The sequence below is a fragment of the Chlamydotis macqueenii genome, chromosome 11 (assembly GCF_036417535.1).
Source record: "Chlamydotis macqueenii isolate bChlMac1 chromosome 11, bChlMac1.mat, whole genome shotgun sequence".
Classification (NCBI taxonomy): domain Eukaryota; kingdom Metazoa; phylum Chordata; class Aves; order Otidiformes; family Otididae; genus Chlamydotis; species Chlamydotis macqueenii.
In genome coordinates this window covers 2,505,316-2,524,376 of record NC_141566.1, presented here as the reverse complement: position 1 = coordinate 2,524,376, position 19,061 = coordinate 2,505,316, and the positions used below count along the sequence as shown (strand labels likewise).

The following is a 19,061-nucleotide window of genomic DNA, read 5'->3' as shown; positions in this document are numbered from 1 at the left end:
CTCCAGATGTCTGGTGGGGGGATGGAGGGTTGGAGCCACGCGTTTTTGGGCTGGGCGCCTACACATCTGTCCCCAGTGCCACTGACGCGTTGACTCCAAGTAGCTTAAAACCCCCCGAGGTGTTCAGGGCGATGTTGGATAATAATAAATAAACAGGTTAAGTTGTTCCCATGATTCATTAATTAGCGGTAGTAAAGGATAATTGCGCCGTTTATCTGGGGACAGAGTGAATTCCCCATCAGCTCCTTGGTTTGGAGGCTGGGGGGCGGCTGCATCCCAACCGTCTGCGCTTCTGGCCCTGTTGGGGTCTGGGAAAAAGTCTTCTTGGAGCTGGAAACATCTCTGATGGCACCAGTCACGCAGTAGCACAGCCAGCTGAGGAAGTCCATGCTGAATCCGAAGCAGCCGGCTTGAGCGGCCGAGCCGCCGCGGCCACTGGAGGAAGGTCCCTGGGGACACTCGTGAGTGGGTTTGGTGCAGCCGGGGCTGGCGCAGGGCATCTCCGGGCGCGGCAAAGCTGCCCTCACACCACTGCCGGCAAAAGAGCCGGGCGCGGGGACGGGACGCAGCCCCACGCCAGAGGCCTAGGTCCGGCCTAGCCAGTTAGTGGCCGACCCTTTCGGGATGCGCTCGCTGTGCATCCGTTCTTGTTTTCTCTTCTCGAGGAGGACCAGGGGCTGGGGATGCCTGACGGGCTGGGGAGCAGGGAGCTTGGCCCCACTGCCTCCTCTGTGCTCGCTGCCGTGCCTTCCTTACAAACATGGCTTAATCCAGCCCTGGAGCGGTCCGTGGGGAAAAAAAAAAATAAAAAAAAAAAAATCAAAGCGTGAGTCATCCCACTCTAAACCTCAAACCATGTCACAGATCTCTCTTCCCGCTCCTCACACACCTCAGTGGAAGGGCAAAGGGGAAGCACTGGTTGGGCAGGGGCATGGCCGGGGGTTTGGGGAGGTGTAGGGGGGCACCAGCACCTGCCCTGGCTCTGCTGGCATCCTGGGCATGGAGACACAGCCGGCACGGCTGGAGCTGTGCGTTTTGCATGGAATATTAGGATGGCTTGGGTGGGAAGGGACCGTTAAAGCCCACCCAGTCCAAGCCCCCTGCGAGGAGCAGGGACATCTCCAACCGGATCAGGTTGCTCAGAGCCCCGGCCAACCTGGCCTGGAATGTTTCCAGGGATGGGGCATCCACCACCTCTCTGGGCAACCTGGGCCAGTGTCCCACCACCCTCAGCGTAAAAAATTTTTTCCTTGTGTCCAGTCTGAATCTCCCTCCTTTTAGCTCAAAACCAGTACCCCTCATCCTATCAACACAGGTCCTGCTAAAAAGTTTCTCCCCATCTTTCTCATCAGCCCCAGTTAGGTACTGGAAACCGCTACAAGGTCTCCCCAGTGCCTTTTCCCAGCACCTGAACGACCCATTCGTGTCCATCCCAGGCCAGTTTGGAAAAAAAAAATCTCCGCTGGTCACCGGGACTGGAGCGTGGACAAGGGTTTTGCGTGGGCTGGAGCGGCTTGGTGGGTTCCCATCAGCTCCAGTGGAAGGCTTTGAGCTGGTCTGGGAGCGAGCGGCACTGGTGGCGATGGGAAAATTAAGGGATGGAGCTGGGGTCCACACGATCGCCCCCGGTGCGCGGTGCCGTTCCGGCCCCGCGCACCGGGGCCGATCGTGCGGAGCGGGGCGGAGCGGGGCGGAGGCGGCGGTGCGGGGGTTGGGAGGAGGGGGGGGGGCACATGCGCCGTGCGCGCACTGCGGAGCGGCGCGGAGAGGCGCGGAGCGGGGAGGGGGGGGGGGTGGCGGTGGCCGCAGCCCTGCGACCCCCTTCCCCGGCGGGGCTGCTGCCGAGAGACCCCCCCCCCCCGAAAAAAACCCCCACTCAAACCGGCGGAGGTGAGCGCGGGGATGCGGGAATGATGCGGTGCGGGGAGGGTGGGAGTCTCGCTCTGCATGGGGGGGGGGGAGATCTTTTTATTGGGGTCCCCCATGGCTTTGCATCCTTTAGGGGGGCATCATGGAGGGGACCCCCCCACCGCTCTGCATCCTTGCACGGTTGGGGGGGCGGGGGGCAGATCCCTTTGCATCCTTGCGTGGAGGGGGGAGCTCTCTCCCGGATTGCACCCCGAGATTGCAGGGGTGCCCCCATCCCTGCATTTTTTGGGGGGGGTGCGTGTCTCTGCAGCCTTGTGTTGGGAGGGGGGTGTCCGATTTGCTTTGCATCCTTTCGTGGTGGGGGTCCCTCCTCACTTTGCACCTTTCCATGGTGGGGGGGGGGATCCCCAAATCACTCAGCACCTTCGCATCGCGGTGCTCTGGGCCTCTTTGCATCCTTGCGGGGGCGGGGGGGTAGGGGTGGGGGGCATTGCGTTGGATCTCGTTTTGGGGAATCCTAGCAGCTTTTCAGCCTTGGAAGGGAGGGGGGGTGTCAGGTCTCTGCACCTTTGCATGGTGGGGGGTAGGGGTGCTGTCGCTTTGCATTCGTGCGTGGAGAGGGGGGTACCTGGCTGCTTTGCACTCTGGCACTGGGTTTTGTGGGGGGGACACACGCATCGCTTTACATCCCTGCATCTCGGGGAGGGAGGATCCAGCGCTGCCGCTGGTTTTTCCATCGCTGGGGAGGATGAGCTGTGAGGCTGGGGAGGCAGGGGGGACGGGGCTGATGCCTGGTGGCACCTGCCATGCGTGGCCTCCCACCCCCCCCAGCCCAGGGCCCTCCCTAGGGTTTGGATCCCCCCCAGCAGCCCCCCCACCCTGGGGCACCCCCCTGCTCCGAGGGTGCAGAGCCTGGGCCTCCCCGCTCCGTGATTCAGCTACTTGTAAGGAGCTTTAATTTTTTTTTTTTTTTTGGCTTCAAACTCAGCTTCTTGCTGCCTCGTGGTGGTGTCAGCGCGATCAAATACCTATGGATTAAGATGCTTTTTTAGCGTAGTTTGTGGCTGCTTTGTCTGCGGCTGCCGGATACGCTGCCGGACGCGGGGAGCGCAGGGCCGGGATGTACGGGCAGGTTGGCAATGGCAGAATTAATAATTCATCTTCCAAACTTCAGCATGCCAAGGCACACCCCTCATCTCCTGCATCTCCTTGCCTGGGTTTTAGAGACCTTGCTAGTTTAATTATTTTTAAAAAATAATTTAAAAGTGGAGTTTGAGGGCATCTCCATATCTCAGCAGCATCCCCTACGACAGCGTGAACAGCTCGGTGATTAGGGGAGGCTGAAGATGCGCGGGGCCAGCACAGCTTCATCTGGCAGCTAGCAGGTTAACGCGCCCTGTGCTCTTCCGTCGCAAAGGCAGAGCAGGCTGTGGGCTCCTACACATCACGCCTGTGATGCAGCTCAGTCCCCAAATGTCCGCTCCTTTCCTGAGGAGCTGAAGCCCACAGAGAAAACTCGAGATGAAGCATATTTTACTTTCAGCTGTCATCTCCCTTGGCCCAGTTCTGAACCAAAGATGCTCATCCTCCATTTTATGGAGGATGACAAATCAGCTGCGGATGCCAAGATCTTGACAAGTTACGAACAACAGCCCTGAAGCCAAAAGTGTTAAAATTATATTTTTAAAAAGCGAGCAAGAATGGTTTTCTGCGGAGCTGCTCATCCAAAAAGCCGCCCTCTGAGCTGCACCCCGCGGGCGAGACCCGCGGCGTTTCGTGTGCTTCTGAGCAGAGGGGATGCAACCGGTTCCCAGGCAGGCACTGGCTCCGCTCCCCCAGGTCCCGCTGGGATTTTTGTGGGGCTGTGTGTACAGTGCCAGGGGGTGAAGCCTGGGAAGGGACCCCCCCGGGCACAGGACACAGCCCAGGCAGGGAAAGGCATTTGTGGCTAGAGATGCTGATCCCACGGCCGTTCCCAAAGGCAGCCAGCGCCGCGTTTCCAGAAGGGCCCTTGCTGCTCGCCGAGGGTTTTCTGGGTTTATCAAAGCGCCTTCTATCTTGGGGAGAATAAGGCCAGTTTGTTCGGCAGCGTCCTACTCACACGAACCACCGGCGAGCGCGAGAGATCCCTCTGTTAATGAGCTGAGCACAGAAGGGAAGAAAAACGTCACTGGAGATTTTCCTTTGGTGATAAAGAGTCATTAAAAACGCCACATGATTCCCGGGCCAGCGGGGATCTTTTCCAGCCCAAACAGAGCCGGGATCTGCGCTGCCGTTCCCACTCCTCCTCTGAGGATGAAGGCTCGGCGTCGTGGCTCCCGGGTGGTCCTGGCACAGGAGGCACGTGCCGAGTGGATGAGGGATGACGGAGGAGGGTCACACGTGTAGTTTCATCCACGCCTTTTTTTTCCCCCACCCCTTTCTTCCTTCAGCATTAGGGTACCAGGATGCTGAGTTTGCGTGGATTCAGTTTGCACCCGAAGCGGAGGTGAAGCCAAAAGGTGGTGGTGCCAGGTCCGTCAAGGACTGGCAGCATCTTCTGTGGGATGGGCAGGCCCCGATGAAATGGGCCCTCAGCTCCCTGACCAGCGCCAGGGGGCACCGAGGGCTCCCCATTTCTGAGAAATCTAATGATGGAACCCAACACCCAACTAAATCCCAAGGAAAATCAACTAAAGCCCAAGGAAAACAACCACCTGCAGACCCACTCACCAGCTGACAGTGTTTGCCCGTTGCGTACCGGTGAAGCAGCGTCACTGAGACACAACCCGTTGAGCACCCTGTTTGTTTTAAACCAGACACGCAGCTTTTTATACGAACCCCGGGTTGCGTTTCGGCATCCTCGGCAGGCTTTTTGGCAAAGGTCGGTGCTGCGGCGCCCAGCCTTCAGAGGCCTTTGTGATTTAGGGGCAATTTAGTCAAGTGCTGTTCCTAGAGCTGAAACATTTTGCAGTAGAAGAGGAGGGGGGGGGAAAAAAAATACTGTGGCATTTACTAATAAAACACTTCAGGGGTATTTTTAGCTGTGATTTAACGTTCTGTTGCACTTTGCTGTGAAGCGTTGGTTCGCTGAAGCCTCCTGGCAGTTGTTTGCGGCGGCGGAGCTGCCTTTGGCTGCGTTAGCAGAGGGGGAGAGGCGCAGATGGACTGGAGGAGAGGCGCGGGCAGCGCTCCCAGCCTGCGCCTTCCCGGTGGGACGCAGGTCGCGGAATCGGCCCCAACCCCGGGAACAACACAGCTCTGCCCCAGCGCTGGCCAGACGTCCAGCTCCCTCCTCCTGACCCTTTCCCTGCAGTTGCAGCTCAGCCCAAATCCCTTCTTGGCCGACAGCAAATATTCCTCCGTGCCACCCGGGATCAGGGCTGAGACCTCTCAACTCGTTTCACATGTGCTGTGGGAGCAGCGAGTGCCCTCGCTGAGAATCGGCTCTCACTAACGATCTGCCCTCTGGTTTATTCGAAGCGAGGGGAATGCTTGAGATCCAGCCGGTTTTAATATATTTAATTAACCTTTGGACAACAGCTCCGGAGCGATTATCAGCTTCGCGCCAGGCAGTGACGTTTGTCACGCTGGCAGTGTTCACAGTGATTTGGGCTAGCAACAAATTAAAAAGTGGCCACAGATGCGTTTCGTAAATTAGAGCGATGAGTCCTTGCGGTGCAGCTCTTTTTTCCCCCCTCCTTTCGATATTTCAGGACCGCCTTGTGTCTCCTTCTCCCTCCCGCCCCCCTGGCCCTTCCCCACCTCCTCGTTCCCAGGGTGCCTGCGCCAAAACACGAGTTGCTGTCCTGAACTGGACATCTGGCACTTTTGATATTAATTTCTAAACTTTTTTTTTTGTCTTTTGCTCAAGGATAACAGATTTTTCAATATGCCACCCCGGGTTTTTTTTTTTTTTTGCATTACTCTGGCTCCTGGCCCCCGACCAAAGCTTTTGCTCCCTTGCAAAGTGCTTGGGTTCCTGGCAGCATCCAGAGTTTGGGATGCTGCCGTCAATTTGCCAATGGTTCCTTAGGAGAAATCGGCTTCTTGGGGCAGAAGATAAAGCTCATTTCTGGTCTCAGCACCCGGGCAGCTCAGTTGATCTTCGCTTGGGCCACAGTGAGCTGGACACGGTTCCCTTCCAAGCTCCTTGGCTTGGTCTGCAAAGCAGGTGGGATGCTGCCAGCCGACGCCCAGCTTGGGTAGGGTACGGCAGACGTCAGGGTGGATTTGTGGCCCTGGAGAACGCCAAGGACCACTGCAGGCCACGAGCTGCCCCTTGCGAGATGGAGCAATGGTGGGGAACTGGGCTGAGCAGCCCTATGTGGCTACCCCACAGAGGGTTCCTCACTTCCATTCAGGAGAAAACAAAACCCGCATAGATTTTAGTCCACATAAGCACTAGGACCTGGCTGACTTTCCCGGACCCACCAGAAGAGACACTCACCCCACAACAACGCCCCGTGGATGCACAGAGAAACTGGGAAGGCTCAGGTCATCGCGAGAAGGTCAGGCTGGTTGAGGTTGTACCTTCCAGTCCCACACTCACGGAGTGGTGGATACCTAAAGAAACTGGGACCATCCCATGAGAAATCAATGAGAGAGGCAAACCTCGCCATGGACCCAAAATCAAGCAACCAGACTGGGGGCCAGCAGCATCCTTCAGAGCAGGGCTAGCACCCCCCAGCTGAGCTTAAATAACCTCCTGGGCCCATGGGTGGGGGCGTGGGTCCCAGGTGAGGCTGCTCAGGGCCATCAAGGGCTACTAGCACCCATGGAAGGTGGCAATTTGGCCCTGCAGCTGCCCAGATGCAGCTTTACTGGTTGGATGGTCGTGCCCAGCTGGGCTGTGCTGGGGGTGCCGTGGCGGTCGCTGCGCCTGTGGGTCTGAGGACCTGCCACCAAAATCACACCCTGGAAAGCTTGGGAATTACCCGAAATATCCACAGGAGCAGGAGCTGGGCATAACTGAGCATCCCTTTGCTGGGGCTCAGGGGGACGGCAGGGGTTTCCAATGGTCCCGTTCGCAGCCGTTAATTGGGGAGGTTAAAAAGCGGCTTCTCCTATGGCAAAGTGGCTTCTCCCATGGCTCAGCCAAATTTGCTTGTCCTTGCCTAAAAATGTGTGCCTGACTCCTCCTTGGCTGCTTCTGCTGCGAGCTCTGAGTCTTGTTAAGGCTTTTTGGGGGGGAGATTAAAGGGGGTCTGTCTTCCCCAGGGATGCTCTCCCATGGGATGGTCTCAGACGCTGTTTTCAGACCTTCTGCCCGTCCTTTCAGACCTCAGATCCCTTTTTTTCTTCATTCCCCCTGGGATCCCCACGGGGGACGGAGGCGCGGGTGGCCCCGATTCCTCCCGGGCCTCCTGCGCGGGGACAAAAAGCCCCGGGTGCCGGTGGTGGCCGCGTCCCAGGCGGATGCTGAGAATGGCTCTTTGTTCCCTCTTTCTAATTGCTGGGCCCAAGCCGCTCATTAACGGCTCTGCCCTCCCGTCCCTGCAGCCGCCGTTTCGGGGGGAGCCCCCCCCCCCCCCGCGGGGGACGTGCTGGGGCTCAGCTTCTGAATTTTGGGGTGACACATAAAATGGGCTCAAAACCAGCTTGGGGTGAATCCGCTGGTGCTGCTCTTCTCTTTACGCAGCCCGGAGGAGGTGGGGCTCAGGGGGTGCCCAGAAAAGGGGGGTTGGACGCGGCCAGAGCAGATGCCCATCAGCAGGTACCCAGAGCCTCCCCCAAAAACGCCGTCGCAGTTTCCTCCACTGAAAAACAACCAGCTGGCAGAAGCCTCTTGGGTTTTTTGGGAGCCAGGGACAGCGCCAGCCCCGCCATCCCTGTGCGGTGGCTTTGGGAAGGAGACGCGCTTTGCTCCCCGCCCGAAGCATCGCACGACCCTACGGAGGGTCCGGAGCTGGGGGTCCTTCCTGCGGCGCCCCGATTGCCCCCGGGGCAAAGCGGGACCCAGCCACTCACCCCCGGTTCGTACAGAGCTGGGAGCACAATCAGCCCTTTAGGAAGCTCGATATGAATGATTTAGGAATAATTTTTTTTTGGACTCTTTCATGGAGGGAGCTTGGATTTGCATTTGAAAACTGCGGAGGAGCTGGCGGGGGGGACGGGAGCGCTGGCCGGGTGCTGTCAATGGGAAACTGTTCTGTCTAACGCTCCCGGGGCCAAAAAATGTGAACTCTGCAGATTTCTGGCTCCGTCCGTGGTCAGGATTGCTGGCTCTGTTGCCGGCGTCCGGCTGCTCTGCTCCCAGCTATTAATGGCTCTGCTCGGAAGCTGGTTTTTCCTTCTCTGCCGAAGCCGAGTGGAGTTTTGGGAAAGATGGAGTGGATGGGGAGTGCTCGGGATGTGAAATGATGGGGATCCAGCTCACTGCCTTTGGGACCTGGGAAGGCTGTCCGTGCTCTCTGGTCCTTTTGAGCCTGGGATCCAGTTTGTGGTGCCACCGATTTGCCTCGGCACTGGGAAGGGCGGAGCTGAGACCCAATGCACTCATGTCACGTAAGATCCCCCTTGTGCAAGCCTGCGGGGTCACCGCCTGCTTTCTGCCTGTCTGCGTCCCAGTCCCCAGCTCCAGAACCTCAGGGGACACCACTGTGGTTCATAAACAGCCCTTTTTTTTTAATTTTCTCCTCCTTTCTCAGCCAGTTTTGCACCACTCAGCCTTGACGTCAGCGGGGTAACTGGCGCCCAGCACCCACCACCCCATGGTGCCCGTCCTTCCTCGCCAGCTCCTGTGGGTGCTCTCGCTGGAGATGAGGCCGTTGGGTGGGAGCATCCCCCTCCATCTCCGTGAGCCCCGGAGTGGGGGGCACAGGGACGCTGCGGAGAGCCGGGGGTGAGCCGGCCGCCGCAGCGGTGTAGCACACGCACGAATAAAACCCTGGAGAGCTGAGCTGGAAATAATGACATTACAAGCGCTTGCTCGCTTCTGGCCACCCTTTGGGTCGGGCGAGCCGGCACCCGGAGGTTTGCACCCGCCGAGCATCCCCTGCGTCCTCCGTATCCCGGTGTGGGAAGGACGAGTCCCCTGGGCAGGGAGTGGAGGGAATGGGGAGAAAAATCCAGGCAAATGGCAAAAGCTGTGGTATTTTATTATTTTATTTTATAAAGCTGAGCTTAAATAACCTCCTGGGCCCACGGGTGGGGGCGTGGGTCCCAGGTGAGGCTGCTGAGGGCAGCCGAATTTTCTTTATTTTAATTTTCTCTTTTTCTCCTTCGCCCAGGAGAGGCGTGAGGGCTCGCCGGCAGCATGCCGCTGGTGAAGAGGAATATCGAGCCCCGGCACCTGTGCCGGGGGGCTCTCCCCGAGGGGGTGACGAGTGAGCTGGAGTGTGTCACCAACAGCACGCTGGCTGCCATCATCAAGCAGCTGGGCAGCCTCAGTAAGTCACGGCGCGGGAGGGGGGGACGGGGCGACGGGATTCCGGCGGGATTCCGGTGGGATGCCGCGGTCGTTTGGTCCGGTTCCAGTCACAGAGAAACAGCCGTGCAGGCTGCAGCCACCCCTCATTCTGTGGGAATTACCTAGCTAATAAAAAAAGGGGGATGCCCAGGGCCAAGGCCAGCGTGGGGACTTGGGGACGTCTTTAAGACCTGGTTTCCTCCCGTAGCCGGTCTGCGCCGTGGGGGACAGAAAGCCTTCGCGAGCCCCGTGCTTCTCGCCTCGGAAGCGCAGGCTCTTCAGGGATCTCCCTCTTTTTATTTTTCCCCCAATCCAGAATTAGATTCTTCTCTAGAACACTCCTGGAAAAATAAACCCTGCTGCTGGACGCGTGGCAGCCCGCGTGAGCGGCACCCACGGGTGCTCCGGCTGTGGCTGCCTCATCCAGGGGAAAAGGAAATTAAATACAAACGGCCGAGTGGAGCGGATATCGAAAGCGCCGTGGTCTCGGGAGGCGTTCGGTGCATGCTTTCGGAGGAAACCCCGAGGTGCTGGGCTGGGTGCTGGGACGGGATGGGTGCTGTAGCCTGCAGGTGTCAGCAATGCCCCGCTCAGACCTGGGATAATTATAACCCTGATAATGAGCTATCGTAGTGATGCAGGAAAAAAATAAACCAAAAACCTGCTGAAGTGAAAAAATTAATGGCTTCTCCCTGCTGTAGCGCTCTCCCCGCTGCCCTGCTCTCCGTTTTCCACCTTCAGGGCTGGGTTTCTGCGGGTGACGCTGCACGGCCAGGAGGTGCTGGGAGGTTTTTGTTTGGTTGCATCTGCCCTGGAAGATCCCAAGGGTTTTTAGGATGAGCACCACCGTGGTTTGGCGCCTCCCGCGGGTACCGCTTGCGCTGAAAAGGATGCTCGTGCGCGGAGGAGGGCAGGTGGCTTCTGGTCCCCTCCCTCCATGCAGCGCTTGGCCAGGTCCGGGCGAGAATGAAGCTCAGCTCCCCAAAAACCAAGGAAAAAAAACCCAAGGGTGCCTGTTGCCCTCTGGCAGGCAGGCACGCGGAGGACATCTTCGGCGAGCTCTTCAATGAAGCCAACAGTTTCTACATGCGGATGAACTCGCTGCAGGAGAGGGTGGACCTGTTGGTCATCAAGGTGACGCAGCTGGACTCCACCGTGGAGGAAGGTGAGGGACTGGGGCTATTTTGGGGCGATGGCCAGGCCAGGGATGTGCCATGCCCCGTTCAGGGGGCTGAGGTCACCCCTACATCCCACCTTCTTCCTGTTTCTTCCAGTTTCGCTGCAGGACATCAACATGCGGAAAGCCTTCAAGAGCTCCACGGTGCAGAACCAGCAGGTCGTGTCTCGCAACTCCATCCCCAATCCGGTGATGGAGATGTACCAGCGCTGCGACAAGCCCCCGCCGCTCAACATCCTCACGCCCTACAGGTAAGGTAGCCGCCACATCGCTCCAAGGGGGGACCGAGGGGGTGCCGGGGGGCCTTTTCCAGGAGAGGCATCGGGGGTGCACCCCATTTGCTGCTTGGCAAGGGCGCAGGGGCTGTTTTCTCCAGTTGCTGTGCCACCGTCCCCATTGCGTAGGGTGCTTGGGACCAGTGACCCCATCCAGCGGCGCTGCAGGTAGTGACGGATGTGTTGAAGATGTTCATGGTGGGGCAACAGCTTATGACCATGATTGTACCAACCACCCCTGCTCAGGGGAAGAGAGGTCTTCTCCTGTGGCTGATAACCCCCTCTCTTCCCTCCCCAACCCCTTAGGGACGACAAAAAGGATGGCCTGAAGTTCTACACCGACCCCTCCTACTTCTTCAACCTATGGAAGGAGAAAATGTTGCAGGCCACAGAAGATAAGAGGAAGGAGAAGCGCCGGCAAAAGGTAACGGACAGGCGGGTGACCCTGGGTGCTCCCCCTCATTGCGGTGGGTGCATCTCTCGGGGCTGGGTGATGCTCCCAGGGTACCGCTTGTGGTCCCGAGCAAGGCTGGAGATGGAGCCACGGCTTGTGTGTGCCCCCAGGAGCAGCGGCTGGTGGAGGACTCCACCCGGGAGGTGAAGAAAGTGAGGAAAGCCCGCAACCGGCGCCTGGAGTGGAACATGATGGCGTATGATAAAGAGTTTCGACCCGATAACAGGTTCTCACCATCCCCCTATCACATGGCGTCATCGGAAGGATCACTGTCCCCAGATAATAGGCAGGTTTTACCTACTACGCGTTAGCTCACCGGCTCTCCTTTGGTTTCCTCTTCTTCTCCGTCTTTGGGCGACGCGCTGCCTGCAGCAGGGTCGGGGTGGTGAGCCGTAAACCCATGGTAGCTTCATGGGCAGCTGGTGCCCCCAGGGTCGCATCCTGAACCTCAGGAGCAGCCTTGGTTTTGGGATAAAGTCTGGGTACAGCAAAGGGAAAAGATTGGTTCATCTGTGTTGGTGTCCTCCTCCCCTCCGCTCTCTCCCTGCTTGCTTGCACATCTGTATTTTTGTGGCCATTTTTTGTTTTGTTGTCTCAACCCCAAAATATTCCCAAACTCACGTCCTCCCCAAACCCCCTGCCCAGCCAAGCACCCTCCCAGGAGTACGACATTTGGGTTTTCCTGTGCCGTAGATCTTACGCGTCGGACGCGGCCGACCACTCGTACCCGGCGAGCCCCAACCACCCCGCGCAGCTGCTGGCCCCAGCGTCCCACCTGGCCCCGGCGGAGCACAAGGAAGGGGTGCTGGCAGCTGCCCCCCAACAGGAGCATGTCTACCGCCCGGTGCCAGCGGCAGGCAGCCGACAGAACAGCCTCAACCGCCTTCAGCAGCCCCACGCACCGCAGCAGCCCCCCGAGGCTATCCTCAATGGGCCAAGGCCTCACTTGGTCAAGGATTATGGGTACGGCTTCAGCCTGCCTCTTCTGAGGGATGCCCAGGGGAAGGGGGGCTTGGTGGGGGGCTGATCTCCTCAATTTCTGGGCTGATGTAGCGAGGAGAGCCCTCCTCTACAGCCACTGTGGTCTGAAACTGCTGGTGAGATCCAAGGCCAAATCGGTCAAGAGCACTTTTGGGGTAATGTCACCCCAGACAAGGGGACAAGGCGGATGGGTGGGACCATTTTCCCTTGGGATGTTGGTTGCCTTCCCACCACTGCGTGCCCCATAGCCTATCCCGCCGGCAGAGTCCCCCACCTCCATGGGGACAGAGCTTACGTGGGGGTCCAGGGCAAACCAAGCCACAGCTCAGCCGATCATTGCCCAGGATGGGTGGTGGGTACCTGGGATGGGTGTTGGGTGCCGTCATTCCTCGTGCCACTGACATGGCTTTGTACTCCCGTTGCAGCCCACAGCCGGTGCCGATGGCAGAGTACTTCGTGCCGCCCGCCCCGCCACCCCCACCACCCGTCATCCCCTCCGCGCAGACCGCCTTCGACAGTCCCATCTCAGCTGCCCCCGTGCTGGCCCCCGGCTCGGCCGCACCCCCCTCCTACGCACCCTCACCACCCCCCGCGCCCCCCGGCCCTTACTCCACTTCCCCGCCGCAGGCCGGCCCCATGGGACCCCCGGTGGCACCCCCACCACCGCCGCCGGGGCCTCCCGCCATCGCTGCCTCACCAGCACACTCGGCATCACCACCAGCCCCCGTCGTGGAGCCCCGGAAGCCACAGATCCCACTGATGCCCATGAGCGATGCCCGGAGCGACCTGCTGGCAGCCATCCGCAGGGGTGAGCGGCGGGGATGATGGCAGCGGAAAGGGGAGGGGACAGGTCCTCAACACTGCCACCACCATGGCAAAATACCTCTTGGTGTAGAGTTGGGTGGCGTTGGCTTTATTGAGCAGAAGACGAGCCCTGGTGATGTGTGAAGGTGGTGGCACTCAGGTGGGCCCTGGGGAGGGAAAGAAATGCAATGTAGGGGGTTGGATGGAGGTGGAAGAAACCCATGGCTGGAGGTGGGACAGAGCTCCGCACGGATGACCGGCAGCTCTCGTACATGTGGCCTCCTTCCAGGCTGTAATGGATGATGTGCTCCAAGGCTTCTCCCATTTCCTCTTCCTGCAAATCTTCAGGTCGAAGGGTAGATTTAATGTTCAAGAAGGTTCTTCGTCTTCAGGTTGAGTGGAAGAAGAGGAGGAGCTTTATTCTATGATGTAGCTTTATGATCACACGCAGCACATTATTAGCTCATATAGCTTTATAATTGCGTGCATCTTCTCGCACAGGGGCTGCAGCCATCTCGTTTCAGCCAATACTGTTAACTGGGGGTTAATTAGCTGCAACGTTGGGTGCTGGGCACATTGTCCCTAAAGCCTTTCTCCTTCCCTACTGCAGGAATCCAACTCCGGAAAGTCCAGGAGCAATGGGAACAAGAGGCCAAAAAAGAGCCCGTGGGCAACGACGTGGCGACCATCCTGTCCCGCCGGATCGCGGTGGAGTACAGCGAATCCGACGACGACTCCGAGCTGGACGATAACGAGTGGTCGGACTGAGGGGCCCCGGGGCTGGGCTGGCGCGGAGCTGCCCGGCTCCGTACCAGGTGTGTATAGGCGCCTTCCCCCAACGTCGATGCCAACAAGCGCGGGCGGCCCCGCTCGTTCAGGAGTTTTGCTTTTACACCACGTCGTAAACCCTTCGGGCAGCAGCAGCATTGGTAGGACACACCTCGGAGGCAGTGAGACCAGAAATTAGCACCACCTTCACATTTAACGACTTAAAAAAAATGCTCTGAAGGCAGGTTGATAAGATTACTCCAGATTTACACCTGGAGCAAGACCAGAGACCGGCCCTGAGCATGCTTTGCTAGAGAAGGGAAACCCAGAGGCAGCAGGGCTTTTTTGGCAAGATGTTAAGTGTGTTCATGAGAAGCTCCTGGAGAAGAAGCCGGATTGCCCAGCTGGTGTCACCGCAGGCATACGGGGATGGCCGTGCACCGGGTTTGGGGATGCTCCGCTGCCCGCGTTGGTAGGATCGGGCTGCGTGTGGGCAGGAGGCTCCATCCCCGTAGAGCGATGCTCGATGTTTTGCGGCTGTTGCGTAGGGATGGTCGCCATCGTGCTGTTGCTCCTTGGGAGAAAGCCAAGGTGTTGGTGACATGAGCCCGTTTCCACCCTTAGGACCAGTTTTCCGGGAGAAAAGCGTGAAGGCAAGGCTTGTGCAGCTGCCAAGGAGACACGGCGCTTGGCCGGGCTTTGAACGGTGCAATGGGTGCTGTCCTTGGGGGGAAAGGAGCTGCTGGCAAGGGAGCAGAGCATCCAGGGAGCTTCCCCAAGCCCATCTCTCCTTGGCCACCATTCTATACCAATGGCTACACTGTTTCAGTGTTATTTTGGAAAAAAAAAAAATAATTAGACAAAATGATGCTTTTAGGTAAACTCTCAACTTGCACTTTGCAGCCCCGTACCACTGAGATCAACTTGGACCCAGGCACTGATCCCCCCGGCCCAATCCTGCCCCATCCCTCGCCCCACGAGCTGGCATTGATGGGGAAGCCCGGAGAGCTGGGGGCCCCCACCACGGCACTGAAAATACCAGTTTGCTCGTCAGACTGGAACGTGGTTCTTTGAAGGCTTTTCACGCAGTTATGAAGGGAGGAGACATGGGAAGGCAGAGCGAAGGGGCGGGGAACACTGAAAATATCACAGCTGGGAGGAAGAGCGTGCGGAGAGTTGGAGAGGTTCTCCACCAGCAGAAAATGGGCCAGGACCAGGCATGGACTTCCCTGGCATTGTCCTAAGGTCCTCTCTTGTGTTCCCATGTACCATGAGTCCTTGAACGTGAGAAAACTGAGTCCCCACGTTGCATCTTTTCTGGGGAGAAGCTGGGCTCTGAGCCCACCTCCCCAGCTCCCCCAGTAGCTGCCTACATGATGGCTACCAAAGTAGTATTTTGACTATCTAGGAGCAACCAGATCTGTAAAGGAGATGGGAGGACATGGCTGGGACCCAAAATACTCGAAGGCTGATGCTTGAATTCACCCTGAGAAATGCTGACCTTGAACCATGCCCCGAGTATCTGCTCATTTTTCCCCTGGTGAGAAATCCGTTGTGGTGGGATGCGATGAACCCCCTGTTCAGCTACTGAGAAATACCCCCAGGAGCCCTCCCTTCTCTTGAGTGGCACAAAACGGTCCCTTGTCCCTTGGATATGACGCCTCCCACATCTCCGCATCCGGGCTGCACGCTCTGGTGTTGAGCGGGGGGCTCAAATGGAGGAGCAGCGAGGATGTGGGAGAGGACAAGAGTGGTTGGGGAAGGGCCTGGTGGAAGGGTGCCTTACCTTGGGAGACATGGTGTCCTGCAGCTGAACAGGAAATTCCTGATGCTCCGTGTTCACCAGGAGCTTTCGCTTCTGATGTTCACCCTCTGAGATGCAGGGAATCGTCTGCAAAAGCTTTGGGCTTTTTGGCCAAAGCCTGGCATCTTCACCCAAGCAGAGAGCCTCTGCGATGTCTGTGGTGGGCTTTCCTGGACCAGGGGCTGGGGTTTGACCTGGAGGAAGTTCAGCAGAAAGTCTTGTAAAACTTCAGAGGACCATTTAAGAGTCATCTGGTAGTATTTATTGTGGAGTGTCGTTAATATAGATGCCATCACGATGCTGTTTGTATGCGAAGGGACGTTGGGTTTAAGTGGATAATTTAGAAAAAGCAACAACCCTTTGAGAGAAAGAGCGTAGCAGAGGGCTGTCGGAGCTGCTGTTACCTGTTACGGTGGTCGAGGGGCTGCAGAAACCCGGGAGTCCCACCGAAGCGGGATGCACGTGAAGGCAGGGACATGCAAGGCTGCAGTGTCCCTCGGGTCCATGACTGCCCCAGTTCTGGGAAGCTGAGCTGATTCTGGTGGGAACGGGAGAGGAGCTGGGTGCCCCTAAAAGACTGGGTCCCTTCTTTTCATGCACTAGTTGCTTTATGCGCGTCACATGAACGGGCGATGATTCTGGTAGGACTCCGTTGGCATGTGATGGGTCAGGATTGTCCCTGTAGCCTCCCACTTCTCTGTCACCTCACACCGACTTTGCTATGGTTGGGATCGGCAGCAATCAGCCAACCCGTGCTGCTACCAGGGTCAACGCCATTGCACGGCAAAGCGCTCGACAATCATGTAATTCAAGCCTTGCTTGCCCCAAGCACAGGTCACCTCTGCAGAGGTGATGTATGGCTGGGAGCCTGAGGGGCGCAGGGAGCAAGGCTCACCCTTGTTTCCTCATGCTTTTACATTCCTCCACCATCCTATCCTCTTCAGGCATCCCAGCGCGTCCTCACTCTTTGTGTTCTGCTTAAGGAAACTCCCAGACCCTGATGTCACAAGCCCATTTCACATGCTGAACCCCGAGGCAAGTCAGCAGGACTGTAACCTCCTGGCATCGCCTGTTGCTTGAAGACATCACGACCCAGCTCTTCCAGGGGTCTGAACTGGCTCAGCTCCACTGAAGCTGTCCTGGTATCAGGGATGGGGCTGATCCTCAGGTAGCGTCTCCCCAGTGAGACGTCTACATCAGAGCTCGCTGCTCACGTTTCTTGTGTGTCTGGAGGAGAAGTAACCTGTGTAGTCAGTGTGGGCTGTAGACACCCATTTTTGGTCTGAATCATGGTGCACCTTGCTCTTCACAACTCTCTCCTGGCCGCACCACAAAGCGGGCGAGCACGTGGTGGCACCGAGAGCCGCAATCCCATGACAAAGCCATTCCTGCAAGGCCAGCTCTCCTGGAGGGTCAACATCCCCCATGGCTTTGCTTGATGGACTCAGCCACCTTTGAGAATGACCATCTCTATTTTAGGTGAAAATCCAACACAAGTGACACCAGCTCCTTGGTCGGGCTGGGCTAGCTCTGCTGGCATTGGTTGTGCCGTACTAATTAACACCGGCTGGCTGACCCATATGCTGCGCACTCAATATTTTGATCATGCCTGCCTATTTCCGTAGACTCTTCCAAAAGTAGGCCATGCTGCATTACACAACCCGAAATGCTCCAATCCTCCTGTGGGCTGATATAAAAGTGAATATTTAAATATTTTATCTAGCTTGGCAGACATTAAAAATACAATTCGGGTCACAGGATGATTGGATTTCTCCTCTCTCAAGTGTACCAGAAGTGGGCTGAGGAGGTTCTCCTGCACATTAAGGCATCATATTCTGTGTTAAAATATAGCAGCGGCATTTCGTTGCCAACAGATAATCAGAGTGCCAAAAATTTAATGAGCCCAGCCAATCTCCTCAGCAGTTGTCTTTCCATTTTGTCTGCTTTCTCCTACTTGCCAGGTTACGGGCATCCACTGAGAAATAAAAAATAAGGCTGCCAACAGGGGGAAGCATATTCTGTGTGCATACAAAGAGTCGGGCTGGAGGCAGTGGAAGAATAAATAAGCCAGTTTGGTTCTGCTTCAAGGTATTAACAGGAAGCTACAGTCCTTGAGGTCCATCAGGAACCTCTTGGACGTTTCCAGTTTGTCTGAAAAGGGATATTATGGGGACCACTGCACCCATGGCCTGTGAGGGCCACATCAGGGGTGAGGTCTGGTCTTGTTCAAGTTTCACAAAGGTTGGTGGAAGTCTAGTAGTGTTCACGTTCTGGTGTTGCACCTTCAGCTTCTCCTTGGTTTTGAGTGAGCATTGGAGCTGGTTGTTGATGCTGGTGGCTCTTGGAGGATCAGTGTCCTGGAGGAAGAAGGGATTGGGTAGTTTCTAAATTTCCACCCTGGGCTGTGACCTAGGGAGGAGTGAGCATCACGTCTTACAAGAGCTCCTGCTTTGGCAGCTCTTTTAACCCCAGGAAGGTTTTATTCCGGTGACAAATGTCAGGCTGAACACAGCTTCTCCAGAGAGCTCCCTTCACGTAAGTGCCCTCAAATTTCCTCCCAGCAACTTTTCCGTCTCGAGACACCCAATAGCCTGAACAGAAGCTTTGCAGACTCCCCTGAGAGCAGAGCCTGAATTAACACCTCAGCTTTAATGATAAATGGAAGTTTCACTTGGAGGTTGTAGCACCACAGGAGATATTTTGGAGGGTGCTCTCCAGAGGCACGTGGCAGGCAGGAGCACCGTGCCATTTCCTTGCGGATGGACCACGGAGGGCCACGGAGAGTGCTCCCCATCATGGGATGCTGGCTGGGGGAGCATAGGCTGTTCCTTTCACCACAATTCCCATTTTCCTGTAGTGGTAGTTGTTATTTAGGGGTAAGGTTTTCTCAGCTGGTGTGTCACGTTATAGATAAAAAAAAAAATAAAAGTAAGGGCAAGGACTCTGCCCTGAGGAGTTTACAGCACAGACCATATAACCTGCACTGCACTTTAGAAGCCTCAAACGCTCACTCACCCATGAATTTACCCTCAACTGGGCAGCAACACCTTGAGGACTGCTGCCCCTTCCTTCGGTGACCCCGCAACCAGCGCCACGACCGCATCCCCCGCCGCTGATGGCGACGGTGAGGCTATCCTGCCCCTCCACCGCCCCCACGCAAAAGTGCCTGAGCAAAGTACAGGAGCACCAAGATGTGCCGATTTTCTCTCTGAATGGGTCGCCGTGCCCTCAGGATGGGCCTTTCCCCGTCCCCACATCCCTGCGCTGCTCCAGGATGGCTGCACGCGTGCAGAAACTCACCCAGGAGCATCATTCCAGCTACACGTTGGCTCTTGGAGCTGCCCATGCAGTTCATGCAATGCCCTCTGAGCTCATAGAAAAGGTCCTCCTTTGGGCACTTGTACCCCAGCCTACATTTTTGAAGTATTTCAGTCTTTTTGAGAGTCTAAAGGTTTTGTTTTGGGGTTTTTTTTTTGTGACTCTAATCTTTCTTTAACAAACCCCAAGTTTTCTAGGATCACCTGGAGAAAGCAAAGCCT

General features: G+C 57.1%; 1 protein-coding gene across 2 annotated transcripts; it reads left to right on the top strand.

Annotated features, from left to right (window-relative positions):
- The first annotated feature begins 1,781 nt into the window (after positions 1 to 1,781).
- Positions 1,782 to 17,524, top strand: LOC104476517 (actin-binding protein WASF3-like). Of its 2 annotated transcripts, none has more exons than XM_086756473.1 (9): positions 1,782 to 1,890; positions 9,081 to 9,239; positions 10,290 to 10,424; positions 10,534 to 10,687; positions 11,018 to 11,135; positions 11,276 to 11,391; positions 11,859 to 12,128; positions 12,572 to 12,954; positions 13,561 to 17,524. In XM_086756473.1, the coding sequence occupies exons 2-9, from the start codon at positions 9,107 to 9,109 to the stop codon at positions 13,716 to 13,718; spliced, it is 1,467 nt and encodes a 488-aa protein (XP_086612599.1). In that variant the 5' UTR covers positions 1,782 to 1,890; positions 9,081 to 9,106; the 3' UTR covers positions 13,719 to 17,524. The 2 variants fall into 2 exon arrangements, with proteins under 2 accessions (XP_086612599.1, XP_086612598.1); XM_086756472.1 differs by having other exon boundaries at positions 11,276 to 11,451.
- Positions 17,525 to 19,061: the final 1,537 nt, after the last annotated feature.

Coding starts and splice junctions, on each gene's coding strand:
- LOC104476517 (XM_086756472.1), top strand. CDS start 9,107: ATGCCGCTGGTGAAGAGGAATATCGAGCCCCGGCACCTGTGCCGGGGG. Junction 9,240..10,289: donor CAAGCAGCTGGGCAGCCTCA/GTAAGTCACGGC, acceptor GCCCTCTGGCAG/GCAGGCACGCGGAGGACATC. Junction 11,136..11,275: donor AGGAGAAGCGCCGGCAAAAG/GTAACGGACAGG, acceptor GTGTGCCCCCAG/GAGCAGCGGCTGGTGGAGGA.